The following is a 16,259-nucleotide window of genomic DNA, read 5'->3' on the forward strand; positions in this document are numbered from 1 at the left end:
AGATCTCACCATGGGCTACGGTGTACCAACTTGAGTTCTCGTTACAAAAGGAGGGACCAAAACTGCTTGCGTTAATCAGCCAATCACATCAACGTAATAATTTTGTTTTATACCCCAATATGAGAAACTAACTTACTAACTTAATTGCTCCAGTACCATGTCATTAGGTTCTTCTTAACGAAAGTTCCAAAAAATGTAGTTTATGAAAATTATTCGGCCACTTCAGCAGTCAAACTAATCTAAACCGTACTAAAATATTCAATAGAATATCACGACTGAAGATTTGTCTTACATAACTAATATACGGCTTAAAACTATCTTATTAAAATTTGAACAAATTTATTGGTATCTCTGAACATGGAAATAGAAACGTAAAATATTAAATTTTAATATCTACAGCTTAAGACATTATTAATTATAGAAGTGTATACAAACAGAAGCTTAAAGCAATCAGTAGTTTTCAAACTGGAGAAACTTTATGCACGAATTCTTCTCCTTTTTCGATGCTTTGCCTTATAATATTAATTGCTTCCTTCAACAGTGTGGATTCTAACTCGGACGTTTTACCCACCCCTAAGTTCTTCTCGATGCCGTCGGGACCGAGGATCACAGGAGTCGCTAAGTACTTCACTTCTTCGACCTCGGATGTGACATAGGCGCAGTGGACGATGTTGGGTTCTCCAGTTATGGCACGGCAGAGGTCGTCGACGAAAAGGGCACCTGCGTAAGCCATAGACAACGTTGCCGAATTCCCTTTGACATTGTAGAGTTCGGTGCCGGCACGTTGGATCTTGCTGATGATAGCTTCCAGTTCTTCCTCCGGGAAAGAAACGGGAGGAGTGGCACGGGACACCAACGGAACGATGGTCGTCCCCGTGTGTCCTCCTACCACAGGAATATTAATATACATCGGGTCAATACACTTGGCCCGTCCTATGAAAGTCCTCGCCCGGAGAACGGCCAAGGTCGTGATACCTATGAGCTTCTTCGGGTCGAAGACTCCAGCCTTTTTCAAGACCTCGGCCGCAATCGGAATGAGGCTGTTTATCGGGTTGGTGATGACTGCTATGATGGCTTTTGGAGCCGCCTCGGCGATGCCTTCGGTGATCTCTTTAATAACGGGGGCGTTCAAGTCGAATAGATCTTCTCGGGTTACCCCAGTTTTCCGCGCCGTCCCGGCGGTTACGACGACCACTTGGGCGCCCGTAAGGGCGTCCTTGAGTTGCTGACTGCCGACGTAACCTCTGACCTTGGGCACGGTCGGTATGTGGCTGAGGTCCGTCGCCACTCCGATAGTGTCCACGATATCATACAAGGCGAGCTCTTTGATCAGGATCGAATGCTTCAGGAGTAGCGATAAACTTTGGCCGATTCCTCCACTGGCACCACACACAGCGACGTTCAGCCTCAGTTGGTTTGTCGTAGCCAGGTGGTTAACCTCTTGGTGAAGTAGGGGAACTCGAGATTGGAGAAACCTAGACACCATACTCCCGTAATGCAGAGAACTAAGAGTCATGTATGGACACGGAAACTACAAAGTACATTTCACAGAAACACGTCACATACCACAAGTAGCAAGGAGGCATCTCACTGTCCTTTACTTCTGCAGCAGTGTTATACGCTTATAAAAAATAGAGTTAATATTCTTACATTGGCCTCGAGTCACTTACTTGGGCTGTGCAATAACGTCAATTAAGATGATTAGGTTATTATTAGGCGATTCCAGTTCTTGTCATTCCCCAGGCAACACTTACCGGCGAGATACATCACTTGATAATGGTCCATCCATCAAAACTTCCGTAAAGTAATTAAACCTCCATTTGTAAATACACTTCCGCGAAGGGTATTAAATGTACCTTCTGTCACTGTTCATCAAAACTTGGTTATGAATAGAATGTCAACAATTTTATTTTAACAGAACTCAACATATGGTGATCTGGATGACGCTCCGTGCTTGCCTTGGACGATCAGCTGATCACCGATTGATCAATGGTCACTTGATCAATCCCTCATCGTCGTCGTTGACACAAGCTGTTGGCGCGCGAGGAGACCAAAGTCTCAATTAAAGTTTAGATGATTATAACAAACCTGCAATGTCCAAATTAAAATTAAAATATTTAAAAAGTTCCAGTTATCAATATCAATTTCCTCCTATAGCTGAACCTCATCAAATCAGAAGCCTCACATCTTCCTAAAACAGCAGATTTAGAAGAAAAATTAGAAATCTCCTAATAGTGTTTCTTCTATGTTTAGGAATGTCGTCAATATCCAGAATTTTAAAACACTAACCAATTATTTGACTCATGCATTATATCGGACGTACAATTGGAAAAACAACTTGCTTTATTTATTTATTTTTATTTATTTATTTTATTTATTTCCTTCCAACGGTCAAAGACCAATTTACAATATTATAAACATAATACAAGGCAGCTAATTACAACAGTACATAATCATAATAGGGACAAGCCTAACATGCAACTGGACTTTATATTCCTAGACATCTTTAACAATGTACAAAATATTTATAAATTATAATGAATATAACGGTAATGATAAATAATAAACGAAACAATTATTTGACTAATATACATGTACACTGCATGATGTGACGTTCTATGGTTAAATAACAATTTTAAAAGCCGCTATATAGAAAAGGTGCAATTAAAACGATCTAGAAATAAATAGCAATGTAAATACACTATCCACAGATAAACGATCTATAAATAAGTAACCATAAATGGATAACAAGTGTAAAAAATAGATAAAAATCTACAAATGAATAACAATGTTAATAAAATATGTTTAAATAAGTAACAATGCAAACTAAGTGTGAATTACAAGTGTACAAGATCTATAAATACATAGGAAACACAAAAATACAGGATGCGTAGGGTGTTTTAGAAAGGAAATATGAAAAAAGAAATAAACAATGTATTAATACGATTTAGTGCTCTACTCCCAATCTTATTGTTCCTTACAGGAAAATTTGGTTTAGTGAAATCGGTGGCCTTTGTTCGGCGATTAATAACATATTGTGTGATTCTTTTTTTTTATAAAGGAGAAGCCGATCCCCTTTTAAGCCTTACTCTGCCCGCCCTCATGAGCCACTGGCCTGTGCGAGGATCTTATCAAACAGAATAAGGGGGAGAGTCGATACAGTACAAGGTCGATGGTACTGATAAAAGGTGCAAGGGTCACAGAGAGGATTCGGACCTGCGCTATCCCTAACTCAAACTCAAAGTCTAACGTGTGAGACCGCTCAGCTATAGGCACTCTCAACAATTTTTAATCACTTTGCGAGAAGAAGGTGTTAGATCATGCAAACAGTCGAGTAGCTGTTGTAACAGAATAAACACATCGAAGTTGTAACACCAGTGTGGACAGACAGCTCCTGCAGCCACGGGGGTGTCCGGCCATAAACCAGAAGGTAACCACCCCCTGTCACGCAGGCTTTATCACCCCCTTGTCACCGCCTTATCCAGCGCTGCCTGCCTCACCGAAGTTTACTGTTGGAAACGCAGCACCGCTTAACAAGCGTGCAAAAACGTTGCGGTGAAATTTTTCACTGACAATTAAAATCCATTTTACACCCGGTTCGCATGTCCCGGTATCGCGCCCATTTGACATGTGTCACCGTCAAGTAATTCTCCGCGACTTCGATAAAACAACGATAAAGCTTGACAAAACCCACCTAATAAGTAACCTGTAACTTATGGCTTCGCGGAGTGGACGCTAAATTAAGTGTAACTTAGACACTTAAAGGCAAAGGGAAATCGTTATTTAATTATGTGCCACAATCGAGAATTCATTAGTTAAGTTACTTAACGGACGTTTTAAACGTTACTTATCGAAATTAGCTAAGTGGATGACCACCTGGTATTTCCACACCCTTTGTTACCAAATCCGCATAAGAGAAAAAGAAAAGTATTGCTGTAATTGTTGTAATAAGTCCATATAGTAAGAGTTGTCGATTCTAGTATAAAGAATGAGTGTTGCAGAGTGCACGGTTCACAGTTCAAAAATCCTTTATTTCCCATAAATTGACAAAAAGTGTACACTTCCAAGTGCTTGGCACAGCACGCGTGGAGGAAAATTAAATATATTTTAATACATTAATTACAAGGCTACCCTACAGTTGGCAGTTTGTCCATAATTTATCAACTATTTTTCAGGGTTTATATAGTATTTTATTTCGACTTGATTTTACAGAAATCACCGGATATTTTACGTAATTTGAATTTCCATTTAGATAACAAATTTTAGGGTATCAAAAATTAAACTGTGTAACTGTGTAATTCTGGCGCTAGGGAAACTCATGATTCGAGCAGAGCTTGTCAACGAGGCATCAAGGATAAATAATGCTTTATTTGAAAATGCATTTACATTGCACCTGTAACACAAAATAATCAGATGTTCAGTAACAGTTTTTTTACTTATTTAATATTCATTTATTTTATTTTAGTATTAGTAAAGAGTTTCTTGTTTTGCCAGTGACATTTAAACAAATGTACTAAACGTTTAAGGGGAAAACAGCCCAAACTATTTGCAAAACTTTATTCATCTTCCTTGAATCGAACCTGTGACCTCCCGGAAAGAGAGCCGTACCCATACGCTATGGTGACCGTTTACTCAAAGATAAAGAAATTATGTGCATCACACAAATTCCGCAGTTTACGAGTGACCTTGAGATCTTTGCAGAAGAAAGGGCGTAAAAAGTGGTTCTTGAAATTAAAAATTATTCCAAATCACTCTATTAAGAAAGTAGGAAAACACTTTTTGTGTAAATTGGAATACCAAACTATATTCTAGGCTTCCCTATCAAACCACTCAGTGGTAGTGATAATTAAGCGCGATTGTGGTAATGGGCTGCAATTTACGGCCTGAAGCAACTTGTCACCCACGTCGTTCAGTCTTGAGCGTGCTACGAGTAATAAAACATTTACAGCCTATATTCCACGGAAATTAAAACCCGTGTTCCAAGAGGTGTCACTCGAACTCAACCTAAGTGTGACCAAGCCATACGTATTTTTAAAACTATATTTATGAGACGTGTTTATTAAATAACTGTAAATCAGTACACACTTTTGAAACCTATGAGAAATATAAATGGAATTAAGCACATATAGTTCAGAATAAAAATACCATCATCGAAATTTCCTGAGCATTTTCCAAGAAATCCCGTACGCTAACAAATGGATCATATACTTTACTACTGGATCACTTGGGTTTTCTTCAAATTTTCGCATGATAATTACATAAATAATTTGTTAATTCCCTTATAAAACGTATTGCACTGCACTCTACTAGGTAGGAATAGCACGATTAATAATATTTAGTTTATTACGATATAATCCTTGGAAAACACAAAATGTTAAGTGCATTCCTAATCGTTATAGAATTATCTTCCCATTCTAAGGCACAAGAATGCAACAGTATGTCTTATGATTCGTTGACGTTTTTTTCATCAACTCTACAGTATTTTATCTAAAATAAAACTAACCACTAGAGGTGGTAATTCATAGTTAAGTATACCTATAGGCCAATTTCTATGATATCGTTAAAAATAATTTTTTCCGAAAATGTTCTAATTTCAAAGAAAGCTTTGCAAATCCAAGTAGCTAGTGAGGTTCAAGTTTGTTATTGATATTAAAATTTGGTGTCATAGATAAGTAATGGTGTTGGGAGGGCGTGGCCGTGGATCAGAACTGTATTATGTCCAGGGGGTGAGTGATGTGGGCACGATTCCCGTCAATAACATTAACAGTCCTCAATAACAATAACAGTGAGGCGCGAAGGGCACGGGGACACCCTAACGTCCGCTTGTCCCCGTAACGGATAAACGGACATGTTGGTAAATAATTACCCTTTACTCTGGATCGCAGTAGGCAAACGTGCCTCTATGTTTTTGTGACTTGTCATATTTTGATAATTTTTGTTATTCTGATTTGAATAGTACAGTCCATTTATCAATACCTCAAATGTTAAAAACCATATAAAATTATGTCCAAGATGTTCAGATTTGTCTTTGTACATGGGTGAAACAATACAAAAATGTAAGTTCCATATATTAACGTTAACGCTGAAAAAGCAAATTTCATGTTTAAGCAGCAATGTGCCGTAATAACTAATTCGGGAGTGTAAAATTGTAAAAATTGTATTTGTCTCAACATTTCTTGCATTGATTAGGATATTGAACAACTCTATTTGCATTCCTAAACTCAAAATAAAAAAATAATCAAACATTATGTATTGTATTAACCTATTTGTCCTAAAAATATAAAATTTAAGTTCAATATGGCATATTTTAAGTTAGGTAGCAAAATTCAAACTAATCAAACTAGAGTAAATATGTACTTTATGGACACGAACTGATCATTTACGTGGAATAATTTCACGTCACTGTTAAAATTATTGATGTATTCAATAATTCATGGACACACTGTATATGTAAATAAATATTTACTATAGTTTGACTAGTTTGAATTTCCCCTGCTATATATTATATGGAATGATAGAAAATATTTAAATTTGCTTAAAACCCAAAAATTTGTTACCTGTATATTAATAATGTGCTTTTAACTAAATGAGTAGAGTAGTAAAAGAAGGAGAGAAAGAACAAGGATTATATTTGTTGTGTACATCTTTTCAAATGAAAAATTAGGCCAATATATTTAGCTATGTATATTAAACGGACATGTAATAAGGTGTATTAAAAGGATTTCGTACTTTTTCAGGCCAAGAATTTACTCATAAAATATAAAAGATAATCATTGTGTTTTGTTTTGTAATATTATTTTGACATTTTAATGCCTGACAGATTGATTTTCAATGCCTGAAATCGTAAAGCAAATGTTTTAAACGGCCATTTATACGACAATAATAAGAAAGTAACATAAAACAAACAAATCCGCACGTGGCTTCGTGGTGAACACGAATTAATAAGGCCAGAATTGTCCCCTCTCTCCGCCGCGCCGGCACTTCCCCTAGCGTGTTGCGTGATCCCAGATTTATTGGGTGGAAAACATGTAAAAATGCCCCAAAACCGGGAAGAGCGCGATCAACAAGTGCTTCTCGCCACGCTATGCCGCGGGGCCGCAGAGTTATTGGTGTAGGCTACTACTACACTCCGCTTATACTCCCAAGCCTCTGAGCCACAGCGGTCAGTAACTACATTTGTACTAGCTTACTAAACAACACTAGCCCTTTAAACCCTTAAATTACAGTTAGCCGAACACGTTATTAAATTAAAAGGTATGAATTAGAGCTCATAACAAATTGGACCGCGAGAAAATAACTACAATACCCGTAGTATTTGGTGAAATTCCCTTGACTTTTTCAAGAGGATAAAGAGTTTCCTCTTACGAACGGCTTAAACGTGAGATCCGTTTTGATTTAAAGCATGTCTAAAACATTCGGACATGAATTTTTGAAATTGTATGATACAATAGATCTCATCTTAGCTATGGTTGTACCAAAATTGAGTCTCGTTCAAAGAGCGCAACCAAATCAACCGTATACTAATTTAGTCGTTTCCAGTATTGTGGCATTAGATTATTCTTAATGAAAACTCTCCGGAAAGCAATTTATAATTCAGCCGCTTCATTTGAAAACACTAATTAAAAACGTACCAAAATAACGAATAAAATCTTATTATTACAGATTTTTAAAACATAATCAATATACGATTTCAGTAATTTTATTACAATTTGAACAAGCGCATCGATATCTCCACTCTGTAAAATAGAACTTTAACAAGGTAAAGGCAGTATGTATAAACAGTACATTAACGCAAATCTTAATGTTCAAGATAAAGAAAACTTCCTAGCCTTTCTTCACGAATTCCACTCCTCTTTGGATGCTTTTCTTGATGATAGGAATTGCCTCCTGCATCTGTTTGGCTTCGTAGTCGGAAAGTTTTCCTATCCCCAAATTCTTCTGGACCCCTTTAGGACCGAGAAGTACGGGGGTAGCGAAGTACTCCAACTCTGTTACATCGGACGGGACAAAGGCACAATGGACAATATTGGCATCTCCGGCCATGGCTCGGCAAAGGTCGATGACGAACAAGGCGCCAGCGTGAGCCATAGACAACGTTGCTGATCCAGCACCCGCTTTGGCCTTGACGACTTCGGTGCCGGCCTCTTGGATCTTCTTGGTCAGGGCCTCCAGTTCGTCCTGGGGGAAAGAGACGGAAGGGGTGGCCCGTGACACCAAAGGGATGATGGTGGTCCCAGCGTGACCTCCGATCACGGGAACATTGATGTGCATCGGGTCGAACCCTTTGGCCTCCGCGATGAATGTCCTCGCTCGGATAACGTCCAAGGTCGTGATACCTATAAGCCTCTTCGGGTAGAAGACTCCGGCCTTTTTCATGACCTCGGCAGCGATCGGCAAGGTGCTGTTTATCGGGTTGGTGATGACTGCAATGATGGCTTTTGGAGCCGCCTCGGCGATGCCTTCGGTGATCTCTTTGATGATGGAGGCGTTGGTGTCGAACAGGTCGTCCCGGGTCATCCCCGGCTTCCGCGGCATCCCCGCGGGGATCACCACCACTTGGGCACCCTTAAGGGCGTCCTTGAGTTGATCCCTGCCAACGAAACCTTTGACCTTAGCCAGAGTGGGGACGTGGCTGAGGTCCGCCGCCACACCTATGCTGTGGACTGTGTCGTACAGGGCGAGCTCTTTTATCAGGGTCGACTGCTTGAGGAGTAGAGATAAGGGTTGGCCGATTCCCCCACTAGCACCACATACAACGACATTCAGGCTCAGCTGGTCCGTTGTAGCCAGATGTTTAACGTCCTGGAGAACTAATGGAACTCGAGATCTGAGAAGTCTGGAAAGCATGCTCCCGAAATGTATCCAAGAAACAAACATGTGTCGACACAAAATCAAAATATTCACTTTTCAAATTAGATAAGTCACTAAAATACTTCACATGTCACAAGTAGCAATGGTCCAACGAGCAGGATACAGGAATGTTGTGTGCTTATACAAAATAGAGTTTATATCCTTATATATTTTCCTCGGGTACCTTACTTAAGCCGAGTTTAGCTTATTTAAGCGGTTCCAATAATATTTCTATCCTCGGCAACGATTGCCGACGAAAAATAATACTAGATATTAGTCAACGCGTCAAACTTTCACGAATGAAAACAGTTTATACGTAACTATCATTTATCTAAAATTGTAAACCCGACTTAAAAATACACTTCAAACAGACCGAAGGTTTGTTTTTCGAACGGTTTACCACAAATTGGTTATATGCCAGTAGATAGTTTACATTGTTATTTTAAATTTAAACTCGACATATGACGATCTGGACGACGCTCTGTGCTTGGCTTGGACGTTACGATCAGCTGATCACCGATTGATCAATGGTCACTTGATCAATCCCTCATCGTCGTCGTTGGCACGAGCCGTTGGCGAGCGGCTTGATCTTGATAAATCGCTTCTTGACAGAGTGTGCAATTGCGAGATTGTCGATATAAAAGGATTTTCTGCATTCTCAAAGATCTTTTTTGTTCTTGTGGCACTGACAAGAGCGCTCATTAGCATTAAAGTAGTAATTTACTTTCAAAATGGAGTCTTCATTACAAAAATGTCATTATAATCGAGGTTTGATATGTTTTCTAAACTGCCTTATTGCCTGGAATTTATTTAATTATTTCAGACCAAGTTAGATTTTGAAATTGGTTTTTAAAACTAACGAAAATATACCTAACATTTCAAAATGATGGATTAAAACAATTTTAAAAGTGCCCCATTACTTTTATGTACCTATATAATTTTAATAAATATTTTGGCTACATCCTACAAAGAATGGTGAAAATCCGTATTTAATACATACAGAGATGATAAAAGACCGTAAGAAGTATATTAGAGATGTAGCCTCGAAAAGTGTTTGATATATAATATACAATAATATGCCTTTTAACACTTTTTTGATAGATTTTATTTTTTGTACAATGTAAGTTACATTTCGGATTCATTGTATTTTGCGGTGGACATATTTTGTCATGGAAAAGATGATAATCATATTTTAGCTTTTGATGGATTCTCAAATGCACAAAAATAACGGTAACACCTTCTTTAAACCCAAGTTATCAAGCGTTTTATTCCAAGTTTGTATGGAATATATTTGAGAAATAATACGATTCAATGACAAGGCTTAAAGTGTCTACCATTGTTCTCTTTACTAAAGTAAAGCCAAATGCAAGAAGAAAACTTGTAACATCCTTATCAATCCACGTAAGTGTTCGCCTGATTGTGACTATCACACTTAAGTGTGCATCAACTAATTAACTTACCTTAACTTGGGTCTTATACAACGTGGAATGATTAGACCGAAGCTACTTAAAACAAACATAATTTAAACACGTGATATTATTTGTTAGTATTCATTTTTCTTTGTGTTTAACATAATTGTTTGCTTAAGATTCAGTTGATTTTGTTTTGGTTTTATTTATTAAATTAGTATTCGGGTTTATTATTGACTAGTATATATGATTTATTATTAGCTAGTACTCAATAAAATGCAACTCGATTTTATATGTTTGCTTAGTATGCATTTGATTTTGTTTCGGTTTGTTTGGGTTAAATAAGATTATTATTTTAATATACCATTAGTGTTTATTATGTTGTACCAAGTAAAATTAAAAAAGTTAAAGGGTCTTTACTTTTGTAATCCTCTTTCTTATTAAATCTATGATAACTATGATGTTACTTTTCCTTCGAAGCAAACACAGAGTAGCCAGTAATTAGATACTTGTAAAAAGTTTTTGACCGACAAAATTTCAACTTTAAACCATTAAATGCTTTAAAAAAGAGAAAACAGCGTATCTCTAATGTCTAAATAGTAAATTATATAAATTAATTTAATTTTAATTTTTGAGTAAAGCGTAAAATTAAACGTAGTCTAATAAAATAAATTGATATTTCCACCTTAAATATAATTATTTTAGTCTCAAAATCAAAGTAATTTTAAAGAGCCACAAACAGCTTTGCTTCTATTTATTGTTTACAGTTAGTTTGCTTATTACTGGATTGAGTTAGCATAAACCAAGTATAAAAATAGAAAAATCACTTAAAAATAAACTTTTACACTAATATATGCGAAATTAAATGATTTTAATGTAATGTCAATAAGTTATTACAATAGTACAATTGTCCTAGGTTATTACAATATCCTACAAAAAACAAAAATTAGTTTTATAATTTAAACTATTATGAACACCAATAAAAACGCAAAATATTGATCAAGTCATCTAGGCAACAAAAACAGCAGGAAGAAACCACATCCTTTCAAATGTTACTGGTTGGAATGATCTTTGGTACCATTTATATGCTTCTGCTTATATGAAATACTTTAAGCCTAAATATTAGGGGTTTCAAATCAATTTAGGAAAAACAAATCTACCCAAATATAATCTCAAAATCGATGATTTTTTTAAGGTAACGTCTTAAACCATAACAAAGAAAAAGAAGTATAATAGTTTCATTAAACAGGCGACAATTAAAAATCCTTGTAATGTGGAAACGGCAAAATACAAATTTTTACTATCTATTCAAAACGTTAGCAAGATTTCACGTCTTACCTCAAGCCCAATCTTGGATTTCGTTTACAAAATCCCAACTTTGACTACCAAGGCTTTACTCTGTGTTGGGCTTACAAACACCTCTTGAGCAGCCGGCATTCCCCAGGTTGGCGGGGCGGGTCCTGTGACGTCTGTAGTGTTGAGCCAACGACCTCGGCGTCTCGATGCCCTCTGCCGCCGCCGCTGCGACGCCGCCGCGACCTTATCAGGCCCCGACCCTCCCCGTATTTGTCCGTCTCATTCCAACACTCCCTTCTTGGCCCGCGTCGGCCCCCGGTGACGGACGACCCCCGGGTATTTCCAACCGCTGATTGATGGAGATGTTCGAACGCCCTGGCGACGTCGGAGGTGTTACCGATCGCGATTGATTGGCAACCCAATACATTGCCTGTGAAAAGGTTCGAGGATTTAGGACGGTTTTATCTTTCATGGGACAAATTGGAATCGTGGAGACAAAATTTTAAAGGAGCTCATTATTGCATAGTGAAGGACGACTTGGTAAATAGCACTTAAAAGGATTAAGAGTTGTCCATACAACGGCAACTGTAACTTAGGTACCGTACAGTTTTTAAAATAGCCAAGTTATTTGACAAAAATTGTATACATAAAACATAACAGTTGTAAAATATTAAAAAATAAATTAAAATATATTTTTTACAAAGCGCTTTTTCTTATTTTTTTTATAATTTCTGGTCTGAATTCTTATCGTTTATCTACAAATAAGTGTGAACAAACTTCATCTCTATAGCTAAAATACTTTCTGAATAAATTTACATAAGTGTAAAAAACGCAAGGTTCGGAGATCTCAATGAAAAAACATTTAACTTGTTACTTATGTTTCAATATTTTCCTAGGGTACGTGAAAGGTTTTTTTCCTTGATCTTCTTAAAATTCACTTATAAGACCTTCCTTTTCGAGCGGGTAGCCTGCCTGCACTGTTATGCAATTTCCTCAAGTGCTTTTTCAGGCCTATCTACCTGAAATAACAGGTGTAGTTGGGTTTGAAATTAGTTTATTTCTCCTACGGCTACACTGCCATCCAATTTTCCTTTTTGAAACTTTATTCTGCTCATATTATCAAACAAAACAACATATTCACTGCTTTTACAATAGCCTACACCAAAAAAAAAAAAAAAAAAAAAAAAACGGTTTTATAATTTCAACTGTTATGAGCACCAATAAAAACGAAAAATAATGATCAAGTCATCTGGACAAGAAAAACAGCTGGTAGAAACTACAGCCTTTTAAATGTCACTGGTTGAAATGTTTTTGGCACTATTTATATTGAAATATTTTTGAGCCTAACGATTAACAGATAAATATTAGGAGTTCAAAAGGGAAATAAATCTAGCCAAATATGTTCTAATCTCGAAATCGATTTTTTGAAGGTGACTTCTTAACCCATAAGAAAGAAATAGAAGAATAACAGTTTCAGATCAAACAGCAGTACTTTAGTTGACTTAAATTCAAGAGATGATGAACGAATAAAATGTAATAAGAGATGGACGATTTTAGGAGAGTTTTATCACAATATTGGAAATGAATCGTGGCAAATTCACCTCAGTGCATTTTGAAATGGCTCTATATTGGAAGCAAAAGGCCACAATTTAAAATATCGCAAAGAAATATTTTGCAATTACGGCAGATTTTCAAGGTCATTAAATTTGTCCTGTTGACTTTAAGATGTGGATACTGACAGCAGATCATTCGCGTGATTTAACCCTACAGGCGAAATGTCTTTTACTTCATACTAAAATAGCCTATTAGTTGAGGGCATTAATAGGCTTTTAAAGAAAAGAGCGATGAATGACAGCTAACCTCACTTAACGCGTTCGTGAGCCTTTTGTGACCCACTTGACTGGCGGAGTGAGCCAGCGGGGAGTCTTCTGGGCCACAATAGGTGACGGTAGCCGAGTCAAATTAGCGCCCCGGGTTCGAGTCCAGCTTGGGACACCTCCCGGCTAACAAAACACTGGACAGTCCAGTGAAAGTCATTGTCGCTGCTACACGGTCGGTTGAGAGCGCCCGGGGCGAGGCTACATGATTGACACCCTCGCATAGCCTCTACACAGGTCCCAGTCAGACTGATTGCTGTGAGTTTTTGTTTTAAGTTATCCCCAGCTGGCCTTGTTGTATATTGTGGAAATAATTCCATATTTTTCAAACAATACGGTAGGTTCTTTTCGAAGCGAATTTTTATCAAATGATTCCTCAATCTTCGGTTTGTAAATAAAATAGTGGTCACCTTTGCTATTATAGGAAACCAGTTACCTAAAAAGGCAATACAAGGACTATAGACTATCAAGGACTATAGACTATCACTTGAATATTAAAAGGGCTTTTCCAATACAGCTTGTTTTAAGAAAAGTATTGTAACATTTTTAGTTCGTCCACCTAATTCATTAAATATTCCTTGCACAATGTACTATACATTTTACTATTCAAAAGGCATCAGCCAAGAAGGAAAAATTATGTATTTTTAACCACATAAAACATGGCATTTTGTAGGCATCCGATAGTAAACATTGGGAGGGATGTAGTGACTTAATTTAAAATTGTTATAGGGACGCTATTATAATCATAACGAAATATTGCTTAATTGTCTATAGACTATTGAACAATCAAAGCATCCCAATATTTATAGAATTGCTGGATCATCCGATAATACAGTTATATAATTAGAATTAAAATCTCTTTAACATCATCACTAATGGTGAAAAAAAGTTATTTCTACAAAAATAATAAAATTAAACTTGACACTTCATCATTTACACAAATCCGGAGTGTTTCTGTAGCAATGCGACACGGATACATTTTGTGGACACGGTTGTACAAAATGTACGGTGTCAAGTGTAAGGGAAGGGAGAGGGAGTGGTGCACGCACGCGCATTTAGGCTCACGCGCGCACGTCAGTCGATACATCACGTGACCTGAGTGGTGTGCTGAGGCAAGGCAATGGGCGATTCCACTGGCGTCTGTATCCTAAACTTAAGTACTATTCTATTCATCTGGAGCTATTCACTCCATTTGTTATACTGTTCATCTATAGTCTCCTGATACTCTACGGTTTCAGGAGACCATAAACGAGTAGCATAATAATAGAAGTTCTTCAGTGTGATTCCATCTGTGTTTAATCAACACCGGAATACGAGTTCAAATTCCTAATGGGACATTGACAAGATGAAAAAAAATTCCAATCCTCCCCAAATACTCTTGACTTGTTAGCAATAGAAGCGTTGTTAGTGTGGAATCGAGCAAATATGTCTACTACATACAGTAAAGTAAGAGACTGGTGTTATTTTCAACAATATCCTGTCTGATTTTATATCTCGGATAGTTTTATGAATGTGCGTACCTTTATGGAATAAACTGCACAGTAAATTTTAATTTTGATTTTCAAATGCCCCTAAATTACTAGCTCTTACAACAAAATATTTAAACTTGTTTCGGTATATTCATATCTGCCGAATCTAAGACTTGTCTTAAGACCGTGAGAATCACGAATCACGAATTAATACTCTCATTCGTATTCCATAAGCTTCCATTTGTGTGACCGGTTATTGATCATTCGGTCTTAGGCGGGGTCAACAAAAATGCTTTATTTTATAATATATGAAGTGAATAACGTGTAAAGCATCTCAACAAAGCACGGCGTCAACTTTCGGCAATGAACGTTGGACATCTGCTTAGTCTACTCGCAATTAAAATCCAACGAAATTACCCCCATCCGGGTACAATTAAAGTTGTAAATGCAGGTCACGTGGAGCACAGGTGGTTGGCTCGACTATCAGTTCACTGCCTACTCGATCTGCTGATTTAGGAGGTCTAGCCCTTGTCAGTGAACTTGCATTGATCGTTGATATTGAAAGCATTTGGAGATTCGAAAGAATCATCATTGTTTCAGTGCCCATTCCTAACCATATTGACTCTAATACAAATTTAAAGAGTGCAAAGAAAATAATTATCATAAACACTACCCAAATCTTTTTATTGATGAAAATTTCCAGTGAGCTATTGAGTATTAACACAAAGTATGGTATTTTTACACCAGGCTTAAAGAGACTTTTATACTTTGATAAAGTTAAACATTGAGATTCTCCAAATGTTTATGGTTATTTAAACGAGAAGTCTTAGATTCAATTTCTAGAGGGATCAGCGAAAATGTGTGAATAATTTTGGATCGTGTTCCTCTAGAAACAAATGAGGCAGTTAATGCAGGATATCTCTGTAAATTAAAATTCTCAGGTTGGTTCTCACGGGTTTGCAAAGATCATCGTGTACTAGTTTGTAAGGATAAAATTTGCTGTGGGATGGAAATTCTGTTTGGAAATTGGAACATTGTATAGTTACCCGAAGACTTCTAGGGGACCGTTGACTCAGTCCTGGGCTGCGGGTGAAAGAACCGCGAGACAGCTGAAGATAGGATCGACGACTACATCCAGTAATTAGTGACAATGACTGGCGAGGTCCTCGGCAAGGATGTCGGGCAGAAATCGCACGGCGGCGGCGACCATGACCGTCCTTGGCTTGTCACAGTCACAGTTTCTGGAGTAACCGTTACTGATGCAGCACTGTTACGTCTGTCATTCTTGACCTGTTTTCCGAGAATTCTCACGAAGCTCCACAGGATTTTGGGAATGATCTCTTATGAAAGAAACCCGT

General features: G+C 37.4%; 3 protein-coding genes across 5 annotated transcripts in view; 1 reads left to right on the forward strand and 2 right to left on the reverse strand.

Annotated features, from left to right (window-relative positions):
- LOC124367886 (transcription factor Sp9) overlaps window positions 1–16,259 on the forward strand; it is a 237,837-nt gene that overhangs the window by 184,833 nt on the left and 36,745 nt on the right. The window lies entirely within an intron of this gene.
- On the reverse strand, window positions 363–1,941 carry LOC124367887 (malate dehydrogenase, mitochondrial-like). The gene has a single exon (XM_046825076.1). It carries the CDS (start codon window positions 1,514–1,516, stop codon window positions 461–463), a length of 1,056 nt encoding a protein of 351 aa, XP_046681032.1. The 5' UTR covers window positions 1,517–1,941; the 3' UTR covers window positions 363–460.
- On the reverse strand, window positions 7,684–9,295 carry LOC124367888 (malate dehydrogenase, mitochondrial-like). The gene has a single exon (XM_046825077.1). It carries the CDS (start codon window positions 8,875–8,877, stop codon window positions 7,825–7,827), a length of 1,053 nt encoding a protein of 350 aa, XP_046681033.1. The 5' UTR covers window positions 8,878–9,295; the 3' UTR covers window positions 7,684–7,824.

Source organism: Homalodisca vitripennis, chromosome 8, assembly GCF_021130785.1.
Source record: "Homalodisca vitripennis isolate AUS2020 chromosome 8, UT_GWSS_2.1, whole genome shotgun sequence".
Lineage (NCBI taxonomy): Eukaryota > Metazoa > Arthropoda > Insecta > Hemiptera > Cicadellidae > Homalodisca > Homalodisca vitripennis.